Raw genomic sequence first — 26,496 nt, forward strand, 5'->3', positions numbered from 1 at the left:
ATAAATCGGAAAATATTGCAGATAGAAACCTCGTATAAAAGACAAAGTTATAGAGTTTTAGATTATAGTCGATGCGTGTTTCATGGTTTCCCTAAAAAGTCGCTTATCTTGGAGCTATGAGCGTTTTAAGTGTGTTAAATTTTTGAATTTCGACAAATTTTCTATTTTCGTCAAATTTTCGATTTTCGACAAATTTGCAATTTTCATCAACTTATTGATTTTCGTCAAATTTTCAATTTTCGTTAAATTTTTAAATTTCGTCAAATTATCGAATTTCGTCAAATATTTTATTTTCGTCAAATTTTTGATTTTCGTCAAATTTTTGAATTTACTAAAATGAAAGCTGGAAGGTTGAGATGACCAAATTCTAAAAAATCAAAACTTACAAATGAGCTGATATCGCCCAAAACCACTTACAGTGGAGGTGTGACGCAAGTGCTGTTATCCACTTACAAAAGAACTGATATCGGTGTAGGTGACGCTTACAGATTCGACACGCAAAAAGATATGCGTCACAAATGGCAGCTGATGAGGAAAGCACGCGAAAGTTTGATCAACAAAAATTTTACCCGAAAAATTTTTGAAAGAAAATTATAACAAACAAAAAACTGCGTCACAAGTGGCAGATGTTGGGAAAGGAAATTTTTTTAAATTGTGAAATATGTTGCTTTAAAGAATGGAATTCAAACGGAAGAAAGCCGAATCACCTGCCGCCACTTGTTGACGCAAATTTTTTTGTTATAATTTTCTTTCTAAAATTTTTCGGGTAAAATTTTTGTTGATCAAACTTTCGCGTGATTTCCTCATCAGTTGCCATTTGTGACGCATATCTTTTTGTGTATCGAATCTGTAAGCGTCACCTACACCGATATGAGTTCTTTTGTAAGTGGATAACAGGACTTGCGTCACACCTCCACTGTAAGTGGTTTTGGGCGATTTTCAATTACAAAATCTTTTACTTCAATAGTTTAGACATACATTATTGCTATAAAAGGTTGCATTTGCCAAATCATATCGCTCATTTAGTCGATGTCATTGTTGATAACTGATGTCATGGCGTTTTCATACAATTTTTTATTGAAAAGTTCTGTAATTTTGTAATTTTGTAATTGATATTAGTACGAATCTAGGTGTAAATATTTGTGAAGTTCACTTCGTTTGTGCTTGTATGAACGTTTGCCTGAACTTATGAAGGTTTCATACAATTTATACTAAAACTTTTGCTTGTGATTTTGTCAGTGCCACCAGTCCTTTTATCACAAAAAAGAAATGATTTATTTCTGTATACGGGAGCCATCCGATGTATTTCGTCTAACATATCGTCTTATGAAGAAACAAGGCAATATTAATTGGCAATAAGCAACGGAAGCTGCTAAGAAAAATGTGAAGAAAACTACTAAGTTGATATTTATGCCAATGTAACGATATCATAACAATAGGTCGCAAGCTCAGTGGCAAGACACGTGGAAATTACACAGAATATACGTCTTTTATCGGAGTGGAAATACTTCTCTTACCATTTTAAAATGAACAATTAGTCGCGAAGCGGATGAAGTAGATTAGCGACTCGTTCCGTACATACAACGATTCTAATTCATTGATATACAACATTATTACCGATTGATACCTTTACCTAGGGAACATAATAGTTAATTGTTCCGTGTCAAATCAATAGCCTATAATCGAAAATAGATTTAAATGTCACAGGGAATATTTTCAGGAATTTAATTCTTAAAAAATTATTTTAAAAAAATTTAAGAGATTTAAGAATTTTAAGGAATTTTTCGAGAATTTTACCAAATTTTTTAAGAAGTTTTTTCCTAAAAGAATGCCCTGAAGACCAAAATGTCAGCAACAGCTAACCCTACAAATTCCGTTACGATGTTGGATATTCAAATTGCAAGTTTATTCGAAAGCTATCACCACCCATAGCCAATGATTCAAACGTATATTCATCTCAATTCTTTCGAAATTTTTCGTCTAATTGGTTTTTATTATAATATCAAAGTACCACAACTCAGAGATGATCGCTGCATCTCCTGCCGTATCACTGGTGTAGTGGCCAAAATATAATTTTCACATTTTATATACACCATTTCAGTATTTCTTATAACTAAAAATAAAATTACTTCTTTAGGTCTTCGGGAAACAGGTTTTTTGCTTTATACGTTTTCTGTATGCTATGCAGGTAGAATAAATTTGTGTGAGCAGTTATGTTGTATACATACTTCTTAATAATATGAAAGCATCGGTACAACAAACTCGCGATGATATGTGCTGAATGGTTCAATAAGGATGTCTCGCTCTATTCTTTCGTGGTATTTTGTTTTTTTATTGGATTTGATGTTCTTATAACTTCACGTCAGTAGTAAATATGAAGCTGTTTATTAAAGATATTCATATTTATGCAGATTAAGTAAGAAATGCTCACTGCAATGATGGATGTCCACCGAATGTTCGTTTCAATTTGGTTTAACAGAAAGAAACGTCTCTTTGCAACATCAGTTACACAGGCTCGTTTCTAGTAACTGCAAATTTATCTTGATTTGTGTTCGACAAGGAAAATCTTTTACTTCATTCGTTTTAACATTTCTTTTGTTATTTTCATTTGCGTTTTCATTAAGCTTTTCTGCAAGAAAATTCTTTGGATTTTCCATTTTGGATGTTTGAGGTTTTCACGAGAAAATGAAAAAAATTTACAGCCAGTTCCCATTCGACAAACAAACGAACGCAGTTTTTAATTGTGTTGAGACTCGCACCTATAAAGTTAAACTAAATACATCACTCGACCTTCATTAAGAGCATACAAGGGTTTATCTTCGGACAAAGATCAAATACTATAGCGTCATCTCTTTTAATTGAAATGAAACTCGTAATGTGTAATAACAATAGAAAATCGAACATCGAAGACACCTATCATAGAAATATAGTGAAAACAAAATGACCCACGTGATAGAAACAAAATTGTTTTTGGTTAATTTCTTAAAAATAAAAACTTATTTCAAAAAATTGAAAACAAAATTTCGTGGTTCGTGACATAAGAAACGGTTTTGATATAGGAGCTTATGTGCTTATTCTCGATGTACTGCCGAAAAAATGTACCTAAAGTGGAATTTTTTTTTGCCTTGCAGACGTGTTTTAATTGTGAAAAATAATTGTGAAAATTAAGTAATTTTATAAATGCGAAAACACACTTTTGTTAAGTAAGGTTCAAATTAACCGTTCGTCCATTTTTTGTTGTATTCCATCTCTTGCATCCTAAGAATTATGTTTCTAAACATGCCCTATTTGTTTGGTTCTTGTCCGAAGCTAAACCCTTGTACGCTGTTAAGGCCACTAAAAAAATGTTTAACCATTAGGAAACGGCTGACGAATCGCAATACAATCGTTAAATCTGTTATTCCTTTTATTTAAAGTTTCACCTGATGTTTGATACTATATAAGATCACATTACGAATGTTATTGGTCATTTTTGTCGTTGCAACATTTCCACGTTACGTGTCATATAAAATAGTCCATTATTGAAATCTAATGTCCACATAGCCAAGCAAATAAATGTCAAAATCTGTACACAGGTGCGGCAGGTAGAATTCACGAATTGAGCTCGAGTATACTACTCGGCCGTGAAAAAGACTATTTTTAGTTACCTGACAAAATGGCCGACATCTGCCCGTATAAAACATGCATAGTGCTATAATTCGTTGTCATCTTTTCGATTATTTATTTGTCAATTGTAGCCGCTGAAATGTCCTTAATATGAGGTAGAGATATTTGTTTAATCCGAGTTTTCTCCAAAAAAAATGGTTGTATGTCTTAGGTGTGTTTTAGGTAGGGTTCCCATTCGTCCTCTTTTTAGAGGACATGTCCTCTTTTTTCGTCTCGTTCTTCTTTTTGACAAAAATTCTAAGAACATCACTTTTTTGAAGAAGACGTCCTCTTTGTCCTCTTTCAGGTCTTCTTCTTTTTTAAGTAAATTTGATGCAGCTCATACCTAAAGAACAAAAACATTTCGCTGCGCGGCATTAACTACAGAGTTCCCACGACTTAGGAAGGCTCCTAAAATTAGGAATTTTAGGAAATTTTAACGGTAATTTTAGGAGAATTTTAGGAGATTTTGCAAGTAATTTTAGGAGTATTTTAGGAGATTTGATAAAGGTTTTATAAGTAATTTCCAGAGGAATTTTTGCAGCCTCAAGATCTTTCTGTTTCTCATACACTTCGTAAAATAATAAAAGTGTTTCAGAAAATTAATATGTTCAATTAGGGGTGTGCGATGGATATAGGATCGAGACAAGCATAGTCCACAAAAAATTGTTATCGTCCCTAGATGCCAAAAACTCGATTTTCTCAATTGAGCCATTTTGCCTCAATTTTAGACCAAACAAACACTCACGAAACAAACATTTCTCACATGATTTTCAAAAACTTTTTTGTTCTGGATAGCCTACAACATTCGCAAGAATTTAAGCCCACTTGAGCAAAGATCGAATTATTTTCTTGATAGAATTTCCGAATTTTCAAGTTTAAAATCCACTCAATTTTTCATAGTCGGCAAACTTTGACGACTCACCAAAAATACCTTCTCGACAAACTTCGCCTGGATTTAATTTTTTCTTGTAGCACTGGACTCCAATTAGTAGAATAAGACTAATGCAGCTAACAAAGATCTCAAAGAAGGTTTTTGGTAGAAGTCGAAGTAGTTGGAAGACCGAAAACTAAAAAATTTAGCTTATTTGTCTCAAGTTGTAAATGGATTTTTAAAATTTACGCCAGTCTCGATCCTTTCTCCATCGTACACCCCTAATTGACAAAAAGTTTTTTTTTATCAAAGCATCGTTTTCCTTATGTAGTTCAATAATTGAAACTTTTATGGTTTACACTTTTTTGACGCCGGTTAAGACCAGCAACTTGGTATTTATCAGTTGTTTCTTGTCGACTGGACCCTTCTTTCAAGTTAACAAGATTCACCATAATTTTGGTCGAAGTGCGACGATAGTCGCATCTACTAACAAGCTGAGATCCTCGATAATATATTTGTTTTCGCTAAATCCACGTTCAGGATCGCTGTTTGCATGACTCAAAGAAAGGACTGTTTTCAAATTCATTGCAGCGTAATTAAAAAAATTACTTGTTTTTCAGTTTTATTAAAAAAATTCTTTGATAGTGTGGGCTATTTTTAGGAATTTTAGGAGTTTTAGAAGATTTTAGGAGGATTTGGTCCATTTTAGGAATTTTATGAATTTTAGGAGGAGTGGGAACTCTGTAACTAGTAATCTTCTTTGTCAGATAATCTCTGAAAGGTAATACAACGAACTCTTCATCACAAAAAAAAATTTAGCTCGCTACGCTCGCATTCTACCAACGATCACGCAAGGATAAGGTAAAGCGAAGTCTGTATTCAGGTAATATGAAGTGGATGCTATCACTGAGAAGGAATCCAAAAGAATATCAGGAAGATTTCAGTGCATATTGCACAGAGCATTTTTGATTTTTTTGTTTTCAGCATGAACTGTGGTGTAAATTACACAATAGTTGCACAAAGTGCATGTACAGTCGCTGTAATTCCGCGTCAGAAATTCACTTTTTGTCCTCTTTTTTGATGCCAAAATGTCCTCTTTTTCAAAATTGAAAAATGGGAACCCTTTAGGTGAACCATTTATTCTACAGCTATATTTATAACTAAGGCTCGGTACAGATCAGGTCAACCTGAAAACCTGACCTGAAATACCTGAAACCTGATTTGACCTGAAATAAAATGACCTGACCTGACCAGAAGCTAGCTCAAACCTGTTATGACATGACCTGAAAAAACCTGACCTGTTTTTATATGACCTGACCTGACCTGACAAAAAATAATTCAGCAATTTTGTAAAGTAGTATAGCACAAAACTAATTTAAACCAATTTTTATTGCACCTAATGGTTACCATATTGTTTCAATAATGTTATTCAACAGGATCTCTTTGATAATTCTCATCGGGTCAGGTCAGGTATTTCATATTAAAAATTAATTAGATCAGGTCAGGACAGGTCAACGAAAACTCTGGTCAGGTCAGGTTTACAAATGACCTGAACCTGAACTGAATTTTCATGCTGAGATTTTTCATGACCTGACCTGACCTGAACCTGTTCCGAGCTTAACCGTTATATTGAGTTATATTTAGTTGTAAAATGCAAATTTGTGCAAATTTAACTTCGAACTGGACTTTCACCGATTTCTTGAATTATATTTTTTACAATGCTGCTGGCGAGAAAATAGTCATTTTCTCCCATCCGCTGAAACTTCAGAAGCCTGTGGTGAAAAACGTTGTGTTTGATTTGGGTAGAAAAATTGCATTTGTGGCAATGCCAATATTCGCGGAAGTATTTTCACGAATTTTCTCAAATTTTCGCGATTTTCTCAATTTTCAAACAAAAAAAAATTGGGAAAATTCACGGAAATTTGAGAAAATCGTGAAAATGTGAGAAAATTTGTGAAAATATTTTCGCGAATATAGGCGCTGGTTTGTGGCCAGATCGTAGCGAGGAATAACGAGTTTCTTCAATCGTTGAAAACTATTCTTTAACAGAAAAGTGAACTGCAACATTTTTTCTGATTTGTAATTGTTTCCATAAAAATTTCGTTTCATTTCTTAGACCAAATTTATATGGGAACAATTAGGGATTTTGTCGATATTTTACATTTTATGACTCTTAAATTCCCAATAAACCAACAAAACAGGTAATACCGAGAAAAAAAAATGATTACATGGAAAAACACGAGAATTGGCTTAGGAAATCACAGCATGTAATAGTACATTTCATACCTAGGACAAAAAGTCTTTTTTAGCGTGTGAGAAGTTTCCAGACAGAGCCGAAGGCGAATCGAATACGCTAAAAAAGACTTTTAGTCCGTGGTACGAATAGTATTTTTCACATTGGACGAAGTCGCACTTTTCGGGTCCTAGGTATGAAAAATCCATTACAAAACTCGTGATAGAAATGAGGAGGCACTTCATATAAACAACTAAAGTGAATTAGATTTTTTTTGCATTTCAAGATTAAACAGAAGGTTCTGTTCGAATATTAAGGAACATGATTAAATCTCGTCAACCACGGAAGGAGTATTTGGAGTTTTCGGAAAGAAGAACCAAAACTACGTGACTGATTTATAGACATGAATAAGGGGCCATTCCCAAATTACGTACTCTTTTGTCAGATCCCCCGTTTTGAACACTCTGAGTGCTAACAAAAGTTCATGTTGATATTTTATAAAGTTTTGAAAAGATGACGATTCATTTTAGTCGGGAAAAGTTAGTTTCGGGTGAAGTTTGTCGAGAAAATAATTTTTCCAAGTAAAGTGGAAGCAAATTAAAATGATCGACCCTGAATATATCCAGATTTGAAAGCCAGTATAGTCTTAACCGCCCATTTGAACTGTTTATATTGCATTTGTTAGGTTTATTATCTGTAAACAGTTCCAATGCACACGTAGAAGCTTGACTTCGAAGTATAAAAATGCACGCGAAAGCTCAATACACCGAAAAAACATTGTGAATGTTATACAAATCTCATCGAAAGCTTGTTATTTAGTTCTATACTCGTTTTCAAATCACGATACGCTAAAAATCTTCATAATCGATCATTTCAATTTACCCTGCCTTAATGGAAAATTAGCTCGAACGAATGTTGTATGGTTAGATATATCACCATATATTTTGATCTCAATGAGTACAGATATTTACTTACGGGTCTTTTTTATGTTTCGTTTTTCAAAAAGACCGCGTAAAAACATTTCAGACAAACGTAAACAAACTTCAGTTTGTACTCAAATGTCGTTTATTTTGACAGCTTGATTATCAGACAACAAAGATTATTGTTGTTATTGAATCAATGGGAGATTTGTAAATAGATCTACAATGGACCAGCTTCGGTTTTGATTAACTCCGTTGTCCATTCAATAAACGGAAATATATCGCCGACTGTTCACATATATTTGCGATATGGCAGAGATATAGTTCATGTTGTGTATGGTCATTCAATTTAGAGGTGTACGAATACATGGTGACGATGTAGAGCAAATGATTGATAAAATGTGAAAGATTAGATATTTACATGAAAATTCGGTGAAAGATTCAAGTTAAAGTCGATGAATCGGCATAAATAATTGTCATGGCATAGGAATCGGTAATGAGCTGATAAGATGCTAGACTACTAATTGGTTATATAAATTGAGTTTATATTCAACCGCAGATCATTTCAGGCTCAAGCGAAATTACAAAATGCAAAGAGATAAGAAATGGACGGACATAAATCTAATAATATTTGAGCAGAGAAACAATGGTCGAGGATTTAGTCACGCAATTGCTATGTAACGTTCACGGAAGATATTTAAAAGTAACGAAAAATGATTCATCGAACATGTTACGTGATTTGAGGGACTTACCATTTCTTATCTAAATAGGCTAATATGTGATTAGGTCTGGCTGTAACTAAAATTAAGTAAAAGAAATTGAATCTGTTCAAATACTCAGATCAAACGGAATAACAAAGTTCTTGTCATATTTATCCTTAATTCAACCAGACAGCAATTAAAAAAATCGTCGTTACATACTTCGAGGCGTGATTCAGCAGTCATGTTAAGCCGGTAGACCAGACTGCACTTGTTATTGGCCATTAAGGGCTGTTAGTGAGGTCTATTAACGAACCAATCTCTTCACATTGTTGTCGATTAAGGGCAAAATATGGGGAAAACCATGTATGTGGGACTTGGGGAAGGGTGGATAAATAAAAGAAACTTTAAGCTCACTGTTCTCACGTAGTGATAGTCAAAACCTCAAATTGCATTATCTGACAGGTAGGAGATTAGTAGACGATAAGATACTTTTACAGAAATCGATTCACAGCGGAATTGAATCGTACGTTGTTTACCTGTTACAGTCGGTAAGCATTATCAGGTCTATTACTTCCATCGATCAAAGTATTATTAATCTGTTGATTTCAAATCTTGTACTTCAATTTTTTTAACATACATTTTACTATGCTGGTGCATGTAATAAGACTATTACATGTATAGGCAATAGCCTTTACATCACTCGCATAGTAAAACGTCGTACTACACACGGAAAATAAAGTGATATCTCGTATCGCGATGAGTAAATGTACCTCGGGCTAAAGCCCTCGGTTACTTTTACTCATCTGGCTACGAGATATCACTTTACTTCCCTTGCATAGTAATGTACTATTACTATATAACGGACCACATTACCTAGAACTTGTCATTATTTTTGTCGTCGTTATCGATAACAGATGAATATCCGTATGTGATAGATTAAAACCTTACATCCAATTTTTGTCTTTTCATTTACACATTTCCAAGGTATCATTGACGTTAAGGTGCTCCTAGCATTAATACTCACATATAGAACGTCAAAAAATCCAAATTTTGATACACTGACAAAAAATAGCTGTAAATCTTACCTGCAGCAGATAACTTTGTCTCCAGGTAACGTACATAATCTGCCACAGCTGTATTCTTTGTATGACGTGCTACAGCTATGGCATCGTACATTACCTGGAGACAAAGTTACCTGCTGCAGGTAAGATTTATAGCTATTTTTTGTCAGTGTATGTACATGTAAGTCGTAGGTGCGTACACTTATGCTTGTGTTGTGTTGTAACTCATACCAAGAAACGAAGCGAAACAAATGCTCTGAGCTCTGAGATCATCAGCCTCCAAATATTTTCTATATAAATGCAAGTAGTAGTGTCCTGCGTTATGCAAGTCGTTAGAATTTTTACTCTTGTAAGACACTTATGATCATTGCATAACCAATCAGATTGGAAAAATACATCGAATGAGGAACAATGGACAATATGTCAAAAACCATAGTAATGGAGCTACTCTTGGAGCTACTTGTGTGAAAATGGTTGATCCGAAGGCGAGTTCAACAATCATAAAATGAGCCATTTCCATCATTTTTCAATTGTGTCATAGAAATTTGAAGTATTTCACCAACGTTAAGTTTGTGTGAAAAACATTTTGATTTTATTCTTTCCTGAAACGCAGAGAGTGAATGAAGGGGATTGTTTTTGACAGTGTCGACTAAGTTTTTTTTGGCACCAAAGCAGCGCACTTCAAACATGAGTGGTACTCTAAATGGGGAACTGAAACTTGACAGTGTGTCACACAACTGTAAAAATATTTTCATGTAAAATAGAGTACTTTCTGCAGCTGCCACTTTGATCACTTTTGCTTGAAGTGCGTTGACCAAAGTAATTTTTTAAATTTGCTCCACAAATGTTCATTTTTGGGCGCCAAATGCACATGGCTTGGTTGGCTAAAAAATATTTTTTTTTGTAGACTCCGGAGCCTATTCGTAGGCTGGCGAAGTTGGCTTTGAAAAGGGACGGTCGTGAAAATTTTCGCTCTCCAGTTTTTGTATAAAAGTTAATTAATTTTGAGAGAAATACCAAGGATTAAATAATGAATACGAATGGAAATCCTACTAGAAGATGAATGAATGAATTTCTGATGCTTTTTTTCTGACGATTGATAAAAGAAGAAAATTTGGTTCAAAAACCTTTTGATCAAACCATCAAGTTTGAACTCCTGCACGAATCAATGAATTTTGGGAACAGTGTAGCGAATGCCGATGTCAGAAATGAGCTGGAATGAATTTCTGTTGAGTTTGGGACATGCAATGAAGCACGGTGATCTCACTCAATGGACATGCTCAGATACGACAGAAACTAACGCTTGTAAGACGCAAATTGTAAGGTAATCTGGATATGTGACGTAACGCCTTGAAGGTAATTTCATTAGTAGGTAGGTCAGATTGCCCTGAGTGAATGAATTTTGGCGTACAGATTGAAGTGTGTTGTGCGAACGTTATGAAACCTTCTGTTTTGTTTGATAGACCCGTTGGTTCTTGTTTGAGCGCTAGCTCGTGTAATCGGTTCATCTCCCCGCTATACTACAACTTAGGCTGAGGGTCCATAATGTGGACCCTTTGTGGGTTTATTTTTGATTAATGTGCGCAAGGAAATTATATACTTATTCACCGTCTATCAGTATATCAATTCATTGAATGTGCGCATGTGCGACTTGTCAGCTAAACCTAAGAAACAAAGTTGCTATTCAACAACGCACTTCAAGCAAAAGTGGTACTCTAAATAGGGTACTGAAACTTGACAGTGCTCCATACAAAATTTTACACTGTAAAAAGAGTGGGGATAAAATTTCATACAAAATAGTACTATATTTGGCAGCTGTCATTAATAGCACTTTTGCTTGAAGTGCGTTGTATTCAAGCTTCTCATGTTTTTTTTTCTTTCTGTAATATGTTCAATTTGATGAGGTCAAACACTCATCATGAGTATGAATGTCAAGAACAAGCAATTTGAGCCATCTGTCACGACAAGAAATGTATGGAAGTTGGAAGACTGAATTTGGTTGATTGAAATTGAATGAATGACATTTGATTGGAAGTCAATTGCAGAGTGTTCAACTAAAATTGGAATCACATTAGACACTAACTTTAATGAATATATGCAACTGACTCAGGTCAATCAGGTCCTCTGATTACAGGTAATTTCAATGAAGACTATGTTCAACTATATTGAGACAAATTAAGTAGCTAGTCCGGCCACAAGTCGAGCGACGGTGGTTGTTGTTAGTTTTAAGTTGTACATGTCAAGTTGCGGGCCAGCGCTGTTATTTTTGGACTCACGTCCATTATATAACTTAAAGGATCAAAAGGTGGTTCTGTCGGTAACACTCTGTGCTACCAAAGTTCCAACGTTCATGTCCTTCTGGTCGTGTGCAAAGGCACCAGGCTTGATTGTGTCAGGTCAGGTAGACTCCGGAGCCTATTCGTTTAGGCGTAACAATTGGGATAAAAAACTACACTTTTGAGTAATACCGATAATACCACTCACACTAGCCGTTTCTTGTGGCTGCAGAGTGCTCATATAATCGAAGGTAAAATATTTGGTTCGTTGTTCAAAAAGTATTGAAAATGCGATAAATACAACGAAAAACGAAATCGATTTAAGTCATAAAATAACCCTTTATTCGGCCATGGATAAAATACCGCCAATCGTAAATTTTCTTCATTTTATGTTCGCGATGTAATGCCCTCAAAAGTTAGTGAAAACAAAAACTTTCTGGATTGCCATCGGAACACTCCACTTTTTATAATAATTTACGACGGGTGTTCATTTTTGTGCATATTCATAGAAAATCAATTAAAAATTTAATCCCAATAATGACATGCCGATAAGATGAATATAATGGCCTGATTGTTCCTTGTCGAAGAGTTTATATTCAGATTAGGTGGTTCACTTCTCTTTTTTTAATAAAGCAGAGGAATCTCAAAATATAAATTACATTCCGTTCGTTATCGGCGGATTAATAATCCCAAAAATCATTTTTGTATTGCGAAATAAACGATGAGCCGTAAACAAAAACCTCGAGCAATATCAATAATTTAGTAAATGGCTACTGATAACAGCCTGCGTCGCTAAAATAACACTATAATTTACACAGTTGTTCAATGTTTCACCCACATCTTATCAGCGACCTACCATATACAAAAACGATTGTGACAATATTGATATTGAGTAATTGAGTCTGTTCAGTTACCATCTTACCTCGGATTAAGTAGCACCTACAATTAAAGAAGTGAATTTTTCTAAATTAATTTTCTTTTTCAACTTTTTTGAAAAGATTCGCCGGAGTAATGTTGATCAGATTACTCGTCGGAGTTTTAGTTCTGGGACTTGGTGAATTAGTGCCCAATGGTACAAATGAACAAAGAAATCAAACCTTGCACGCTAAAATAGTGTAGAGTAACGTAATATTTCTTTTAGTATATTCTTTGGAATGCAGAAGCTGTTCATCTGCAACTTTGGCAGCTTGTGCTACCCTAACTGATACACTTCCAAGCGTTACCTGTGCGGCAGGACAGGATACATGCTACACTTATCTTCAAGGTTTGTATAAATAGTAACCGTAGTAATTAAGGAAGGTCAATGACAACGATGTTGTATGTGAGTGTTCTGCACAATATTTTGCTGATATACAATCCGTAAATCCGTAAATAAAGTGATTCAGGGAAAAGCAAGGACTCATTTTCGTGTCAAAAATCAATTGAAATCTCTGAAAAAAAACCCTCATATCAGTGCTAGCTGATTCAGTAGTCATTCAGGTACATTTATGTAATAAAAAATAATCTGCCCACTTCAGTCATTCAAAATTTGATTTCTTTTGTCGAGGCATGATTTTCGATAACATTGCTAACGCGCTCTTCACACTCTCAGTTTTTATTTTGTTCAAATTTTATCAGCGTATTCCCACGACAAGTCAGAGATTACCGGATCGGGAAAGAGTTTTCGTTCTCGGTTTTTACTGTGAAAAACATATGGTACAGTTTTAGTGTACGCATTAGTGGCCAAATGATGAAAAAAGAAGGGAAACAGTGAGTCTTGATTTATACAAATTTTATCCCTAAAGTCATCAGCAAACCGCATTCAATCTTTCACAATAAAATTTGAGAGCTTCAAAATGTTTTAGATTGAATTTAAAATATTCCAATAGGTGCTAATGCAGTCGAGAAAGATAGAAAATCTCTTACTCTTAGAAATTAGAAATTATCAGAAATATTTTTTAAACATAAAAAATCGATCACAATCGTCCAAAATAAGTATCAATTCTGAAAAAAGTTCTTTGGAAATGTTCTATTTCATTTAAAATTTCTTACAATTGTGAAGATAATCCTTAAAACAGTAACAGGCAGAAATTCTAAAAACTCTAAATTGATAAAGAAAATCCGAGAAATTGCACACACACATAAACCTCCTCGAATCGAGATCTCAATTGACGATTTTTTTGTACATAAAAAATGACTTCGGTGCTTTTCGGTAATTTTTGAAGTTCGAAGCTCCCATGCTCACCTCTGAAAACCGACTTTTTGGTCCCATTGCTATAGTGAGATCAGTTCTGGCGACTGTGTGGAAAAAAATTTGTTAAGTGTATATGATAATTACTCGTAGAGTTTAAAATTTAAAAAAATTCGACTCACCGACTCAAATTACAAGAAGTACTCCCGACCATGACTTTTTGAGAATTTTTCTGGATTTAAAGCTTCGTGAAATCTGTGACTGGAAAGCAATATGTTGGTGTCGTAGCTCAAATTTAAAAGGAATTTCAAGAGCTTTCAAACGAATGTAGACTCGACGTAAAGTTTCACCGGGTTACAGATTCGTTGACTTTCTAGTGTGTAAAAAATGATACGAGAAAAACCAATTTTTTTAATTTTTCACCAGAATTTATGCAAAAACGGTTCCCAATTGTTCTCAGTATTGCTGGCGTTAATAATGCACCTATCCTGGAAACAAATGAGCGGTGTAAGGAGAAATTTCAAAAAAGTGTCATTTTGATGATTTTTCGGTGATCATGAAGATACGACAGTTAAAGTTCCCCAAAAGTCGGCTATTTCTTCCTAGAGTAGCTGCATTGTCAACGCCAGCAATACTGAGAACAATTTGGAACCGTTTTTGCATAAATTCTGTGTAATTTAAAAAATGTGGTTTTTCTCGCACCCTTTTCTACACACTAGAAGGTCAACTAATCTGTAACCCGGTGAAACTTTACGTCGAGTCTATATTCGTTTGGAAGCTCTTGAAATTCCCTTTAAAATGAGCTATGATACCACTATATTACTTTCCAGTCACAGATTTCACAAAGCTTTAAATCCAGAAATATTCTCAAAAAGTCATGGTCGGGAGCACTTCTTGTAATTTTTCATCGGTGAGTCGAATTTTTTTAAATTTTTAAACTCTACGAGTAATTATCATATACACTTAACAAATTTTTTCCACACAGTCGCCAGAACTGATCTCACTATAGCTTTGGGACCAAAAAGTCGGTTTTCAGAGGTGTGCATGGGAGCTTCGAACTTCATTTTTTTAATATATTTTCGAGATCAGGGGACCATTCTGCATCGAACCTATCTGCAGGCCTTAAAAAACAAAATACCTTCGTCAAAACGCTACACCCTATTTGGTACACATTTTTTTTGTACGCACACAAAGTGTAGCTTCTGTACAGAAATAAAGCGTTTTGTACACAAACCGAAGAACCATTTCTTGTACACAAAAATAAAAAAAAAGGTACATAAGCAAGATACGGCGTGATAGAATCAGTATTTTCCCTATCCATAGGCATAATGGCATCCTTTTTGTGTAAAAAAATACTTTACGGTGTACAAAAACCATTTTACAATACCGTTACAATATCACGTTACAAAATCATCATTTTTGTGTACAAAAGGCATATATATTATGTGTACAACACTGTGGTTTGACCTCAATTGATTAAACAGTCTCGATGAAGCGCGTAACAGAGTCGTTCCAAATTTTCCGACAGAACCACTTTGTCGCATTTTCTTATGTCGCATATTTCGGTCTCTGCCAATGTTATCCGCTTCATAGAGGCTGTTACGGACGACTAACATCTGTTATTGAAAGAACGTTAGGAAAAAACGACAAACTCTGACTAATGCAGTCGTATATAGTAAATAGCATATTTAATAAATGAAGTAAAAGATTTGAAAACATTCAGATCAAATGCAGTAATAGATAGTGAAACGGATTGACGTCTGTTAAATGGTTAAAACTATCCTCATCATTGACTACTTGGTAACTTTCGATGAGTCGATAAGTAAATCTGGCAGGTCGAATAAAGCAAGGAAATTCCGGAACTAATTACGAGCGTGTCTAAAAAATTACATTCTCACAAGACTAACAAACAATCACTTTAAATCCTTAATAAATTACAGGTGAACTAACAATTCGTGGCTGTGAACTTCCAGTCAACACACCGGAGGAATTTTCCTCTTGTACCGAAGACAATTGCAATGCAAATCTTTATCCCGAAAATCGCCTTACATGCCATAAGTGCTCCGGAGCGAATTGTATAGCAAACGAAAATTTGTCTGTGGCAGTGGCATGCCAAAGATATAGAGCCGATGATGAATGCTTCACACAGTTGTACAACGGAATTGTTACTCGTGGATGTATGTCGGAGAACCAACATTTGGTCACAATTTGTCAGAGTGAAACTATTTGCTCGAAATGTACCGACAATGGCTGCAATGGAAAAACTGTAGAAGATGAACGGTGCGTCGTTTGTGACAGTGATGTGGACGCTAACTGTGTAACCAATCTTAACGAAACAATGCAGCAGAGCTGTCCATCTAGTCCAGCTGGAATGGGATGCTATAGATTCGATGATGGAGGTAAATTAGTTTACATTTGATTCGCAATTCATTCAAACTATTCATTAAAAATCGAAGGCTAATTGTAGGGAAGGAAATTTTTGGTGTACATTGAATAGTTAAATACAGAAAGAGAAAGTATTACTTTAACGAATTATAAGAAAAATGAAATTTCATTAATTTTGAACCGTTTCGCTTACGTTGTTTTGTTAAACTTCTTTGACATCCTCCGCCTATTTGAAAATAAGCAATTTCATTTTTCTTAAATTTCGCTAATGTGTCATGTCTCATTTCTACATTTAACTATTCAATTATAATGTGTAAAAAACAACCCAATTTCTGTACGAAAATTACTCGTTCAGCTATGTAGTCTACAATCGATAAATCAAGAAACAAAAACTGTTAGTAAAACTATACAAGTCAGTTAACAACTCGTATAGTGTGCATAATAAAAACGTATTCGATAGAACATCGATACATCATTTACCGTAAATTGAAGTAACGATAAGATAATGGGTTGTACAACATTTTAGATCACCCACTTCACATACAAATATTTCAAATTATAATTTAGATTGCAAGACTTAAAGTTTATCAAAAAAAATTATGAAAATTCCGCATTGGGTATGCACGGAGAAAAAATTCTGACCGTCCAGTCCAAAAATGAAACGTAGAATTTTCATGTGAATTTTGTTGATCCGAGGCGAAGCCGAGGTCAATAAACACACGAAAACGAGAGTTGACTATACTCGTACCATCTAGTGCGTCTCATGTATCGATAATCTAAGATTATCCGGCGTTAAGTAATGGAATTTACATGCTACATGCGTCGAAAACCGTACTTTTCATGTTTTAAGCACTTCTTTCGACGCCCTCAGCATGTAAAATCCATTACATAACTCGGGATAAAAATTAAAAGTCTCGTTTTCGTGTGTTTATTGACCTCGGCTTCGCCTCGGATCAACAAAATTCACACGAAAACTCTACTTTTCATCTTTTTATCCCTAGTAATGTAAAATACTATTACATGCTTTTGAAACCTAAAAAAAAATCTTGTTTTCCCTAGGTGTGTAATAGCCCACTTTGGACCCTAGGAAAAACAAAAGCATGTGAAAAACGTGAACGTTTGCGAAAAAAAAACTTTACATGAACACATAAAATATCACACGTTTCTTCTCCGCGTTTATCTTTTTTATGTTATTTTAAATGGCAAAAGAGAGCAATGAGATAAGAGAAAATGCATAATTTTATGTAGACGAAATAGTAATGTCCCATTTGAAACAATATTTTTTCACCACACACGTCCTAATTTTCCATACGAGCGTAGCGAGGGCCTACGACTCAAAAAATCAAAATTTCAAAACATAGAGCCCAAGATACTATTGTTTGGAGAAGTTACTTACAGGAAAATTGGTTGTAGTTGAGTCAACTTATAATTCCCAGTGACAATCTGCATCGTAAAGTATTTCTCGCCGTTTATATCAACCGAGATTCGCCAAAATTAACTCATTATCAGAATTTTAATATAAAGAAAGAAAAAAACAATCTGTGAATTTGAAGCCCATTTACAATTGATAAAGATTTGATTGAACATATTTATACATGTGATTAAATGAGGTAGATATATTGTCGTATGACATATCGATTCGGTGGATTAACTAATATGGGTATAATACTTTCCAATTATCGATGTTCACAGTCAAAAATATATCGGTTTTTAAGACAGCTATTATTAGCTCTGGCTGCAAGATAACTCGCCTAACATTTTATTGGTCATAATAAATTTGTACAAACTCTTAATCAGACAATAGATGCAGTATTCATATAGGGTGTCGGCTCCAGTCTCAGGGCATGTCCCAGTAGTCGGACAACTATTGTACTTTCATTCATAAAAACAAGGCATCAGAACAGTCGGAGCGTTTGCTGCGACTTAGCCCCGTACAACCCGTAATCCTATTTCGTCCGCAACCATAATACGTCCGTAGCCCTAATAAGCCCGGAACCCTAATACGTCTACAACCGTCTAATGCGTCTGTTACCAAAATGCAAGTCAAGTTGGGCATTGTCAAATTTACTGAAACTGTTCATTTTTAAAATTGCGCACAGCGCAATTACGAAAGCCCGTACGAAGTACCTTTCAAATAAAACCAACAATTTACGTCATTATTTTAGAAACCCAAAATTTTTTGCCAACTTTCCATTGGGTATTCAATTACCTCTCAAATGAAACAAAAACTAGCAAAATCGGATGAGATTTACTCGATTTATGTGCAAAAAGCACTTAGGGCCGAGTAGCGGCCTTAGTGCAAGGGCCCAAATTTGAAACTTTTTTTGCCATCATTCTATTCGGCATTCAATTATCTCTCAAATGAAACAAAAACTAGCAAAATCGGATGAGATTTACTCGATTTTTGTGCAAAAAACACTTAGGGCCGAGTAGCGGCCTTAGTCCAAGGGCCCAAATTTGAAACTTTTTTCGCCACGTTCTTTTCGGTATTCAATTACCTTCCATAAAAAACAAAATCTAGCAAAATCGGATGAGATTTACTCGATTTATGTGCGAAAAGCACTTAGGGCCGAGTAGCGGCCTTAGTGCAAGGGCCCAAATTTGAAACTTTTTTCGCCACGTTATTTTCGGTATTCAATTCCCTTCCATAAAAAACTAAATCTAGCAAAATCGGTTTAGATTTACTCGATTTATGTGCAAAAAACACTTAGGGCCGAGTAACGACCTTTGAGCCCTCCCAACAAGCCCACGTTTCATCTTACCCAAAAACAATGTTCAGCAACTTTGTTCTACTCGTCAACACCTTTCATTTGATATATCACAAGCAGCTATTGCGTGCGTATTTCGGTAGATATCGTCGAAAGACTGAAAAACACCTATAGGGCCCTAGCTCTGGAGGGGCCGACCCTGCCATGCCATTTTCGAACTTGACCTTACTTTTGTCGATACCAATCGGGGAAAAAAAGAATTTTGAAAAAAGGTTGTGATTTACTCAAGCTAGAGGGGTCACGGACGGACGGACGGACGGACGGACGGACATTTTTTTTATTGCGAATTCGTCATCTATGAACATAACCAAATGCTTTGCCCTTACTGTCTGCTTCCAATTCGACGTGTTACAAACGGCATATTAATCTTATAAGCCCCCAGTACTTCGTACGGGGCTAAAAATCAATGAAAGAACAATAGATGTTCTACTACTGGCACAATGTCTAGCAAGTGGTGCCACCAACCTACGTATAAATTACCATTTGAGTAGGTGGGTCCATTAAACGAATTATTAATGTTTTAAACGTGAATGAGATCCGAATTCGCTCCCATTGCCTTGCGTTACGATAGATTCGTCTTTTACGTACCATTCAATCCTGTTAGTCCTGTAAATGTTTCATCTCTAACAAATCGATTTAACTTTAGGTGGTATGATCAAAAGAGGATGTGTCGGCAGTCTTCTCGCAGTCGAAATTACGGAATGTCGACGTGAAGGAGCATTTTGTAAGACTTGCACAGGAAACAATTGCAATGCACAGGTTGACTTCCAAAAATGTCACGAATGCGATTCGGACAGCAATGTCAGCTGCATTCGATCACCGAGCACGGTTTCAACGCAGACTTGTCGAAATTATATTGACACCTGTTACGTACATGTCGAAAACAATATAGTTACTAGAGGATGTGTGTCGGGGCAATCAGCCGCGGTTCAAACAGAATGTGCTCGGACCGATAGTGAACTGTGCGAAACGTGTACCGGAGAGACCAATTGTAATACCAAAGTCATCGCAGGTGAATTTTGTATGGAGTGTGAAGATTGTCGAACCAATTTGAATCATACGCATAGAGTGCAGTGTAATTTGGCTGTTCGACAACGCGGTTGCTACCTATTTGATGACGGAGGTTTGTGTTGAGAAAATTTGTTTTTTGATTTAACCTTTTGTTGAACGAAAAATTTCTCTAATTTAGGTGACATCGTCAAAAGAGGTTGCATCAATAACGATTTACATCCTGGTGAGGTGACTATGTGCCGTCAACAAGGAGAATTTTGTAAGTCGTGTTATGGAAATGACTGTAACGCGAAAGAAACATTCCAACGATGCCAAAGCTGTAACTCCGCGACCGACGTCAATTGCATCCGATCTGGCGGCTCAGTGGGCGAAGTAACATGCCGAGATTACATGGATACATGCTATGTTCACGTACGAGATGATATCGTTACAAGAGGTTGTACTGCACAGCCCTCCACACCTGCTGAAGTTCGGACGGAGTGCCAACGAACTAACAGCGATTTCTGTGAAACGTGCACCGACAACAATTGCAACACCTTGCTAATTGACGGAGAGTTTTGTTTAACCTGCGATTCGGCAGTTGATCCAAATTGTCACGACACTCTTAATCACACCATGAGAACGCAATGTAATTTAGGGGTGCGACAACTTGGTTGTTACAGATTCGACGATGGTGGTGAGATTGTGAAGAGAGGCTGTCTGAGCCATCTTATTTCGGAAGAAATTTCTTATTGCCGTAACCAGGGACAGTTTTGTAAAACTTGCATCGGAGACGTAAGTTAATCGGTCTGATGATTCACAGCTTCGCAAGTTAAGACACTCTTTCCATTTCTCGTAGGACTGTAATGCCAAAATAGAGTTCACTCATTGTAAAGTTTGTAATTCCACACAAGGTGTGGAGTGCATCCGTTCTGCAACGTCTGTTGCAACACGAACGTGTCGCAATTATCTGGATGAGTGTTTCATTCACGTTCAAGACGATGTCATTAGCCGAGGATGCCTCCAGGAAAATCCAGCTTTGACGAGCGATTGCCGGAACGGAGATATTTGCGAATCGTGCAACGACAGAGAAAATTGCAACGATAAAATTGTGGACGGCGAATTTTGCATCACCTGCGACAGTACAAGGGATCCGAATTGCGTTGCCAATTTGAATCATACCATGAGGACGCAATGCGATTTAACAGTTGGCGGAATGGGATGCTATCTGTTCGATGATGGTGGCGAAATTATCAAAAGAGGCTGCGTCAGCGACCTTATAGCAGAAGAAAGGGCCTATTGTCGACAAGAGGGATCATTTTGTAAGACATGTGTTGGAGACGATTGTAACAGCCAATTAGAATACCAAGAATGTGTGACGTGCAGTTCAAACAGCACCGTAAACTGCATTCGATCACCGGGCTCCGTTCCAACGCAGACTTGTCGCAGTTATATTGACACCTGTTTCGTACATGTCGAAAACAATATAGTTACTAGAGGATGTCTGTCGGAGCAACCAACCGTTGTTCAAGTAGAATGTAGTCGGACGAGTAGCGATCTGTGCGAAACGTGTGCTGCGGGAAATTGCAATAACAAAGTCATCGACAGCGAATTTTGTATGGAGTGTGAAGATTGTAGAACCAATTTGAATCATACGCACAGAGTGCAATGTAATCTAGGTGTTCGACAGCTCGGTTGTTATCTATTCGATGATGGAGGTTTGTGTTGCTAGAAATTCGTTATTTCATTTAGCCTTTTGTTGAGAGAAAAATTGTTGAAATTTAGGTGACATTATCAAACGAGGCTGCATCAACAACGACTTACATCCTGGAGAAGTGGCCATGTGTCGTCAACAAGGACAATTTTGTAAAACGTGCTACGGAAATGATTGTAACGCCAAGGAAACTTTCCAACGATGCAGAAGTTGTAACTCGGCGACCGACGTCAGTTGCATCCGATCTGGCGGCTCAGTGGCCGAAATAACATGCCGAGATTACATGGATACATGCTACGTTAACGTACGAGATGATATCGTTACAAGAGGTTGCCTTGCACAGCCATCCACACCCACTGAAACTCGAACGGAGTGCCAACGAACTAATAGTGAATTATGCGAAACGTGCACGGCAAATAATTGCAACTCTTTGCTAATTGACGGAGAATTTTGTTTAACCTGCGATTCGCAAGTTAATCCGAATTGTCGCGACACTCTAAATCACACCATGAGAACGCAATGTAATTTGGCTGTGACACGACGTGGCTGTTACCGATTCGATGATGGAGGTGATATTATCAAGAGAGGTTGTCTGAGTCATCTTATTTCGGAAGAAATTTCTTACTGCCGCAACCAGGGACAGTTTTGCAAAACTTGTATTGGAGACGTAAGTTTTGGATGGGTAAGACATCCGGTTAGTTGACTAACTCTTTCAATTTCGTATTAGGACTGTAACGCCAAAATTGACTTCCAACAATGCCGAGTTTGTAATTCAACAAATGGAGTCGAGTGCATCCGATCGGCAACGACAGTCGCTACACGAACATGCCGCAATTATCTGGATGAGTGTTTTGTTCACGTTCAAAACAACATCACATCCAGAGGATGTCTCCAGGAAAATCCCAATTTGACAAACGATTGCCGAAACGGAGACATCTGCGAATCGTGCGACTACCGAGGAAACTGCAACGACAAAATTGTTAACGGTGAATTTTGCATCACTTGCGACAGCAGTAGAGATCCGAATTGCGTTGACAATCTGAACCACACCATGAGAACTCAATGCAGTTTAACCGTAGCCGGAATGGGATGCTATCTATTCGACGATGGTGGCGATATCATTAAAAGAGGCTGCGTCAGCGATCTTATACCAGAGGAACAGTCGTACTGTCGTCAACAGGGTTCATTTTGTAAAACGTGTGTGGGAAACGATTGCAACAGCCAGTTGAGATATCATCAATGTCTGACCTGCGATTCAAACACAAACTCGGATTGCTTTTCGCCAAATCAAAATGTGACGTCAGCGGTGTGTAGAAGTTACATCGACACATGTATAACGCACCTGGAAAACGGTCGTGCCAGAAGAGGATGCTCTTCCTCACGTACCGACCTTCAACTATCTTGTGCGAACGATCCCTCACTTTGCAATACATGCGCCACCGGCACCAATTGTAACAGCGATAACATTGAGCATGAATTCTGCATAACTTGTGATACGGAGGTCGATGCCAATTGTAGAAGTCCCAACATTGGAATGAGTCAACAATGCGGTGCTGACGTAAAATTGAACAAATTCGGATGCTATCGATATGACGATTCAGGTGAGCATAATCATGAAGTCTAGACGCCAGAGGCGACATTTTAATTTCCTTTCATACACCACTAAGGCGAGATCGTTAAGCGTGGCTGTCTCGAGGATCTGATTGAAGGTGAAATACAACTGTGCAGACGTGAAGGCAGCGAGTGTAAAACTTGCGTTGGAAGTAACTGCAATTTGAAGGCAGAATTCCAGAGATGTTTCACGTGCAACTCGGACAACAATTTGAATTGCGTTAGCTTGAAGAATCCATTGACCACATCGTTGTGTCGCAGTTACACAGACTCGTGTAAAACGGTTACACTGATTGGCGGTCGCACTCAGCGTGGATGCTCCAATGAATTAACGTTAACCGGAGAACAGATCAGTGAGGAATGTGCAGATGTGAACTGTAACGCCGCCATATTCCCACCCAATCGCGCTTCTTGTCACCAATGCGCCGGGTCTGTGTGCAGTGTGGATCTTTCGTCCAGCACTGAATTTGTGGACATGTGTCGTAACTATGTGGCCAACGATCAATGCTATGCGTTTGTTGATAGTGAGTGATTGATAACTGACAAGTCGTCACAGACCTTTGCTAATGCTACTTTTCATTTAGGTGCAAATCAAATGCGACGAGGCTGTGCATCTGATGACAGTCCCGATAGGGTTGCGTGCAGGGCAGCGAATCAACAATGCGTGTTATGCAACTCAACATCATGTAACGCCCAACCGGCTTTCACAACTGGTAGTTTGTCTTGCATTCAATGTAGCAATACCAACGTAGGATGTGCATGGGGTCATGATGCAACCGATGCGACTAGATGCACTGATTCGGTAAAGTTCCCGAATGTGGAAAGTTGCTTTACTTTACAACACGAAAATAACGCCGTTACACGCGGTTGTACGCTCGCCACTGAACTGTGCAATGGTGGCGATTGTCGAACATGTTCAGGAGCCAGTTGCAACAATCAGAATGTGGTCACACAATCGTGCAAAGTTTGTCGAAGTGACCGATCCGGAGAGGAACAGTGTGGATCAGACGCATTCAATGGATTCGAAGAACAATGTGGTGTAGTCGTTAAATACGAAAGTCGTGGTTGTTTCTCCAAGAGAGAAGGTAACATGAACATTGACAACCGAGATTTTTTGAGTTCAATTTCCATTTTCAAGAGTCACTATCTGAAGGGCCCACTCTCTGGAGTAGTGGGTCCGTCAGATACTAATAACTAAAAGATGTGAACGCTGAAACGTTTCTTCCGGCCACTCGAAATTAATTTTATTTTGTTATTCCTCAGATGGTGTTGTCGTTCGTGGTTGTGCAGTTTCATTGACTACTGAAGAATTGACGCAGTGCACTGACGCCGAAAACGAAGAATGCGTTTATTGCGATGGAATCAACTGTAATACCGAATTGCCAAATTCCGCGTCATCATCGTTGAAATCAATACTTTCGCTTGCTTTAACCGTTTTGTTAGCAACTGCACTAAGTTGGTAAGGTTACGCATGGCTTGAGATTTGTATTTTGTGATATTAAAAAACCATGGACTATTTAAATGGTGGAATTTTCTTCTGAAACTCCTTTTTAAGTAACCTTGGAAAGAAGACTTGAGTTTTAATTAGTAGTAGTAGTATAAGCCTGAAGCCTTCGATGCAATAATTTCCTAGTCTATCTGTCTTAGCCTCCAGCCTTGTTACTATTGTTATTGGAGGCTTGTTGTGGACTATTGTAATAAATTCGAACTTTTGGAGCTAATGTAATGTCGAAAAGATTGGAAAATTATGGAGAGAGTCACGCTTGACCTAGTAAGTCAATACTTTACACCACAATTCACAAGTAAAGTGCTGTGATTTACACTAGCTTGAAAATCGAAAAGAAAGAAATTTTGATATTGAACAACCAAGAGAGGACGAATTTTTAGTATAAAAATGTTGGACAAATAAGAATGGATTGGTCGAAGGGATGTCATAGCAACGTGAAAAAAACACTGACACGAATACAAATATCTTGTTGCAAATCTTGTCCATGCGGATAAAATAGTTACGGTTCTGAAACCGTATGAAAACTTATTAAGAGGTTTGTTTGTATGAGTCGACCAGCTGAAAAACAACTGAAAAACAGCTGAAACAAATTTAGGTTTAAGTTTTACTGACGTCGCCTGTACAAATTTATACAAAAGGCTTGATTTCCTCTTACGAAAAAGTTACTCCGTTCGGTCTTCGTTTACTCTTTAAGCAATGAAAAAGAGACGTGGCTTAATTAAACGGAAGCAAACCGGCGTAAGTGGAAATCAAGCATAAACGTCTAAGATTTCCATTTTTATAGTTTTCATCGAGTACTAGTACTAGGATGAAATTTGTAAGTTTAATCAGGTCGGGTTCGGGTAACCCGAAATTTTTGACTTTTTTTAGTGTAATAAACGCTCAAAATTTCGGGTTACCCGAACCCGACCTGATTAAACCTACAAATTTCGGGTTCAGTTCAGGTTCGGGTCGAACCCGAAATTGAAAATTCAGGTTGTTTTCATTATGTCACTGAAAGTCTACAGAAGACATTCAAATATAGTTCCGGTATAAGAATAGTTTTTCAATGCTACACATTCTTTTTGATGAAGGGAAGCACCACATACAAATAAAATGCCTTTCACGTTCATCTCCACTGGAGATTCACCGGATTCACCAGTACACCTCAAGTTGAAGGAATTATAATTAATTTCGAAAATATTAAGATAGTGGTGTAATCGGTGGTTTTCTCAGTCCACACGCAGATCGCTCAGGGAGCAAATTCCTTTTGAAAATACATCTCTGTAGAATATTCATTTAACGCGGAATAATGTTATGTGTTACATCGATGATGGATAAAATCTTTAAATCAAAGAAAACTCTCGCCGTACAATGTTTTATTAAAATTTTATTATTATAATTTTCAAATAAAATAAAAATTCAAGGAAACAAATTCTATAATTGCTCATTGTTTTTTTGATACTTTCGTATTGTTTTTAGTATTTTCATAAAATGGGTTCGTATACAAGGAATGTTTTGGTTTTGATTAATTTTGTTTCGAATCTTTTTTGTTGTTTTTCTCTTTTTTAATTTAATTTTTTCTTTTAATTTTATTTATCGTAATTTTTTCATCTATTCTATGGTCTCATGGATTAACATTACGTTTTTAATTCTATTTAA

At 36.7% G+C, this 26,496-nt stretch overlaps 1 protein-coding gene across 2 annotated transcripts; it reads left to right on the forward strand.

The window, feature by feature from the left end:
* Positions 1-12,609: 12,609 nt before the first annotated feature.
* On the forward strand, positions 12,610-24,870 carry LOC119085139 (proprotein convertase subtilisin/kexin type 5-like). Of its 2 annotated transcripts, XM_037195415.1 has the most exons (11): positions 12,610-12,782; positions 12,852-12,974; positions 15,821-16,279; positions 19,680-20,156; positions 20,223-20,818; positions 20,883-21,741; positions 21,809-22,404; positions 22,465-23,338; positions 23,405-23,872; positions 23,933-24,433; positions 24,612-24,870. In XM_037195415.1, exons 1-11 carry the CDS (start codon positions 12,722-12,724, stop codon positions 24,809-24,811), a joined length of 5,214 nt encoding a protein of 1,737 aa, XP_037051310.1. In that variant the 5' UTR covers positions 12,610-12,721; the 3' UTR covers positions 24,812-24,870. The 2 variants fall into 2 exon arrangements, with proteins under 2 accessions (XP_037051310.1, XP_037051311.1); XM_037195416.1 differs by lacking the exons at positions 20,223-20,818; positions 20,883-21,741 and having other exon boundaries at positions 12,612-12,782.
* The last annotated feature ends 1,626 nt before the right edge of the window (positions 24,871-26,496 follow it).

The sequence above is a fragment of the Bradysia coprophila genome, unplaced genomic scaffold (assembly GCF_014529535.1).
Source record: "Bradysia coprophila strain Holo2 unplaced genomic scaffold, BU_Bcop_v1 contig_94, whole genome shotgun sequence".
NCBI classification, from domain to species: domain Eukaryota; kingdom Metazoa; phylum Arthropoda; class Insecta; order Diptera; family Sciaridae; genus Bradysia; species Bradysia coprophila.